Source organism: Petaurus breviceps, unplaced genomic scaffold (assembly GCF_028583685.1).
Source record: "Petaurus breviceps papuanus isolate PSGF00001 unplaced genomic scaffold, PetGlider_PUasm1.0 178, whole genome shotgun sequence".
Taxonomy (NCBI): Eukaryota; Metazoa; Chordata; class Mammalia; order Diprotodontia; family Petauridae; genus Petaurus; species Petaurus breviceps.
Window position 1 is genome coordinate 18,306,837 of NW_027185777.1, and position 5,479 is coordinate 18,312,315.

The window sequence follows — 5,479 nt, forward strand, 5'->3', positions numbered from 1 at the left end:
AGAAGAAGAAGAAGAAGAAGAAGAAGAAGAAGAAGAAGAAGAAGAAGAAGAAGAAGAAGAAGAAGAAGAAGAAGAAGAAGAAGAAGAAAGAGGAGGAGAAGGAGAAAAAGGAGGAGGAGGAGAAGGAAAAGGAGGAGAAGGAGAAGGAGAAGGAAGAGGAAGAAAAGGAGAAGGCAGAAGCAGCATTTATGTAGAGCTTTAAAGTATACAAAGTGCTTTACATATTATATATATATATATATATATATATATATATCATTTGAACTTTACAACAATGCTGTGAAATAAGTGCTATTACTTTTCCTATTTTACAGATAAGGAGAAAAGTTAAATGACTTAACCAAAGTCACACAGCTAGTAAGTGTCAGAGGCCAGACTTGAACTCAGATCTTCCAGACTCCAAATCCAGTGCTTTGTCCAGTATTCTTCCTAGCTGCAAACCATTATTTCACAATAACCTATATTTCATATGGTTTGAGTTCCTGATTATGATTTTTTGTTATAAAGGCCTAGTCTTTAAAGAGAGAATGAAAGCATAAACACATATCTATGGTTATAGTCCAGTAACATTTGACTCTAGGGCCATTTACCACACATAAAACTAATTCAACAACTAATTGTGTCCATGTATTGACCTGTCCTTTCTATTGGAGAAAAATTACTCTCATTTTTTTCTCTTTAATCCCATAGCATGAATCCTTCTGACTTTGTTTTCCAGGTCACAAGTTATCTCACTTGTTACAACAGAAGGATTTTTAAATTATTATTATTTCAGCCCTGAGTATTAGCAAATTTGATGGAATTTCTTTTGCTTTCTCCCTGTCTCTTTAAGGGGTTGATGCAGAGCTGCAACCAGATGCATGCTTCCTACCTCTTTCAACAAGATAAACATTACGATTTGTCTTATGATACTGGAGACAAGGCTTTACAGTGTGGGCGCCATGTTGATGTTTTCAAATTGTGGCTAATGTGGAGGGCAAAGGTAAGTAAACGTGAGATTTTTGGTTGTTCCCTACAGACAGAAACCAGATCTGATCAGCTCCATTACACCATGTGATAAATTAGTTTCTAGACTGAAAATGCCTCCCCCAAGATTGAATTCCTTCTATCCAGTTATGTTTTTTTTTTCTATACCCTCCATGGAGCAGAATATAATCACTTGTGTATGTATGTGTGTGTGCATGTTTTAAAATAAATAACAAATTGCATCTATTGCTAACTCTTTAGAAAATGAATCCATTCTGATTTGTAACACAGAACTCCCTGTTCTTAGGTTCCCCTGTTTTCTGACCTGTTGTTTTTACCTAGTGATTGAACACTGGGATAGATTAATGTAAGGCCATAAATTATACCTTTGGAGAACAAGGGGAAAATGCTACAAAAGCTCATTTGTGACATTGAAAGGGCAACTGAGCTTTTAAAGAAAAACAACCCTAAGTACTTAATCGTCCGTCTTCTATACTATTTTTCTGTTTACCTTATGGGACTTTAACTGTAAGAGAATCACTTGTCTTTCTGAAAGTTTGACTCTAGAGCTGAAAATGTGCAGCACTTACTGGGCCTAATTGTAGCTGTCTAACAGCATAAATATTATGTTTAAATGTAATCAGGCCAGAAAAGCCCAAAGATGGTTTTTATTTTAGCCAGATTCCTGACTTAAACATGACAAATCAGTGACCAGCCCACCTGGTCCCATTTTGCATTCTGTGAGCAGTGATTGCAATTATCTTAAACAAAGTGGTATTTTTGAGATGTATAATTATTCGTATAGCTATAGAATTATGTATTATATTTTCTCTGGGTGTGTCTATATCAGTGAACAAAGCAGAATGTGCTGTGAGAACCTTCAGCCACATACTACTCTGCTCTGTACAATTAAAGCTCAATCTATTAGGAATTGCATATATCAATGGGTTTTTTTCTAGGGGCAGAGGTAGGTGGTCTGGATTTGTCATTTCATTTGTGTGGAGTACTTCCTTCATGGAAACTCCCACTTTACATGCAAATTATTAGAGTTACTTGAGGTACTGAGAAACTAGGGGACTTGCCAGAGATGGTCATATAAAGAATGTGTGTATCAGAGGCAGAATTTGAATCCAGATCTTCCTGATTCCAATCCCAACTTTCTATCCATTACATCATGGCAGTAACCAAATTGAATTCATCAGCAAACAAATACACATAGACCATGAATTCGAACTACTCTCCCAGGCTTTTTTTTTTTAATAAAGAGACTATTTCTTCAGTTGGTTGATATAAATTAAAAGAAAAATGTTAATATCTCTGAGTTTTCAGCAGAAACTTGATCTCTAAATATTATCTAAGGCTACTCATTTTTATTTAGAATATCGTGATTTCTGCCTCTCCTTTCCATGTTGTTTTTATGATTATGGTGATCACTAAAGACATCTACATGAAAATGGAGTCTGTGTCCCTAATGGTTGATCTGCCCCTGCTGGCAATATTTCATGCGAATGCCCATCAGCTCAGAACTTCACAGCAAGACCTGGCACAACTTGTTCAGGTGTCAGTGAGGACATCAGGTGGGCGTCTGAAGCCTGACCAGATGAAGCTGAAATAAAAACAAAAGACCCTGTATTTAGGCAGCTGTAAAACAGCAAGAAACCATGAAAGGAAAGTGAGTGAGCAGATACAGCCCAGCTGCAGAATAGTTTCCAGCCAAACATTTTTAGAGTTTTCCAGGAGATGGGTTGACATTCATTAAAGGATGCATCTTGACATCTAGATTGTAACTGTTTCCACTTGGATCTCTTAAATGAACCAGTATTTTTGGATGTGTATAAAAACAATGGACAGGCATAGAGATAGGAAGCTGTCCGTGAAGACCTGAGTGCAAGTCTTACTTCTAATGATACATACTGGCAGTGTGACTCTTGTGTGACTCTTGGCAAGTCATTTAACTCCCCAATATCTCAGCTGCAGAAAAGGTGCCGATCTGCCTTGATACCAGAAGGAATTTCCTCACCTCGGAGTCTGTAACACCAATAAAATCACAGAACCAATCCCTATCCAAAATAATAATAATAATAATAATAAATTTTAGCTAACATTTATAAAGCACTTTATGGCTTACAAACTGCTTTATGTAGGTTATCTAATTTTGTGTTATTATAACAATAGTAGTGATTAAGCCACAGGTAGGAAGTTGGAGGGATACATGCTTTATAAGAATTCTTCAAGCTGACCCAGAGAATTCAGCTCCTTTCCCAAGAGAAGTTGATGCTAAAAACGTCGGGGTGGGGTCCTTACCTAACTTCAGAAAGCACAGAACTGGGTCAGGAAAATCAACTTCAATAATGAAAATAATCTAACAAATGTTTTATTGTCCAATATCATTGAGGAATGGGATTTGGAATTAATACTACTTTCTACTTAATAAGAACTAACTACACATTTTATTACTATTTAAGGCAGCATAGATGGTAGAAAGGACACTAAATTTGAGGCCAGAGGAACTGAATTCAAATCCTATCTCTGTTACCTAAGGGATATTAGGCAAAGAAGTCAACTTTTCTGGGCCTTAGGTTTCCTCACTTACAAAAAAGAAAAATCTAGATTAGATAATTTCCAACACTCTTTCCAGCACTAAACTTCATGAACCTCAATTCTACATATGTAAACATATATATATATATATATATATATAGTAATTTTCTATTAATATGTCTACTTACAGCTGTGTGGAAGTGGCCTACTAGACTGGATAAGGTAGAGTTAGGCAACTCTAGGTTCAAATCTCACCTTGGACACTTTGACTTTGACCTCTATAGACCTGAGCAAGTCCTCCTACAAGACCTCTTGCTCAAATAAAGGTCACCCATATTTTAATTAAGCTCAAGCGAAGGACTAGATTTAGGGAGGCCTGAGAAAGTCAATCAGAGAATACGCTTATGATGGGTATTTTTCCATGTTTGCACTATACATGTTTTTCCCTGCTTATTAGAATGCTCTCTGTGAGAACAGGAACTAACAGCTAGCATAGTGCTTTGTACATATTAAAAACTTAATAAATGCTCTTCATTCATTCATTGGCACTCTGAAATTAGAATGCAATAAATGCAGGAATGGCAGTTATCTTGCAGTACCCAAGAAATCTTGCTTAAAGCAGAATTCTGCAAAAAGCAAGTTTTGTTCTTCTGGAGTGTGATAAGCAAATCAGTCAGTCAACAAACATTTATTAAAGCCCTATATACACAGTGGAAAGACAGCAGAGCATAGAGAATAAAAAACTGGTCTCAAAATCAAAGAGACCTTCATTCAAGTCCCATCTCATATGGACTGCATGACCCTGGACAAGTAATTTAACAAGTCTTAGTGTTCTAGACCAGTGGTCTCAAAAGGACCCTAACCTGTACATAAGGATCTCTACAGGCTGCATATTGACATGGATGAACATTATCTATATTCTGTTGTATTTTTGTTTATTTTGTAAAATATTTCCCGATTACATTTTAATCTAGTTCATCTGCATTTGAGAATGCTAGCCTGTTTCACACCTCTGCTCTAAGCAACCATCTTACTACAAGTTTCAATTTGCATTTCCTTAATCAATAGCTATTTAGAGCATTTTTTCATATAACTATAGATAACTTTGATTACTTTATATGAAAACTGCCTATTCATATCCTTTGACCATTTATCAATTGAGGAATGACCCGTATTTTTATAGTTCTGTACATATTTGAGAAATGAGGCTTTTATCAGAGGAAGTCCCTTCATTTAGCAGTTCTGGTATGAATGAAGTCACAGGTTAATCCCCATCCCCATCCCTACTACATGCCAGGCACTGTGCTGGTACTGGAGATTCAAATATCAAAATGAGAGAGTCTCTGCCTTCCAGAAGCTTCATCCTACTGGAGTGTCACAGATGGTCTACAATCAGTTTAATACATAATTAACAGAATTCCTGTTACAGGCATCTTAGCTTCAGGGAGCCATCAATTTTATCTGCAGATGTGAGAGAATTCTAGGACTCAGCAGGTCTTTTGCAAATCAGCTGAGTGGCCAGGACCCTTGGTAGTCATGGCATTTCTTGTCTTCTTCCTGCTCTGTGGCTTCATGGATAACTACCAGATTTCTTGCAGCAAGTTTCAGAGACCAATGTTTGTCTTCAACCAAGCACAAATTGGTATGTTCACTTGCATAATTCTATATATTCCATTCAAAAAGCCCTTATTCTCCACTTACAAAGTGAATTATAAGTGCCATAGCTAAGGATTCCATTGAACCAAGTATTAGAGGCTAGTGAATGAATACTTGATAGTACTTTTCTATAGGTAAGGAAACCAAGTTATGGAGATGTTTCTCTCCAAACAAGAGGTTGAGATGAAAGAAACAAAGGGTAGTAGAAAGAGGAGAGAAATAGGAATGGCTAAGAGCCTTAGAAGAGGGACCTAACATCTGCAGTTCTTCCTGATACATCTATGTAAGAATTCTTCTTCTCCTCCTCCTCCTCCTC

The 5,479-nt window shown here is 36.7% G+C and overlaps 1 protein-coding gene across 1 annotated transcript in view; it reads left to right on the top strand.

Moving 5' to 3' along the window:
• The window catches only part of GAD2 (glutamate decarboxylase 2), an 86,832-nt gene that overhangs the window by 58,725 nt on the left and 22,628 nt on the right, over window positions 1–5,479 (top strand). Inside the window, exon 13 of the mRNA XM_069086328.1 lies at window positions 833–982. Coding sequence (XP_068942429.1) covers window positions 833–982 — 150 coding nt within the window. The remainder of the gene's footprint in view (window positions 1–832; window positions 983–5,479) is intronic.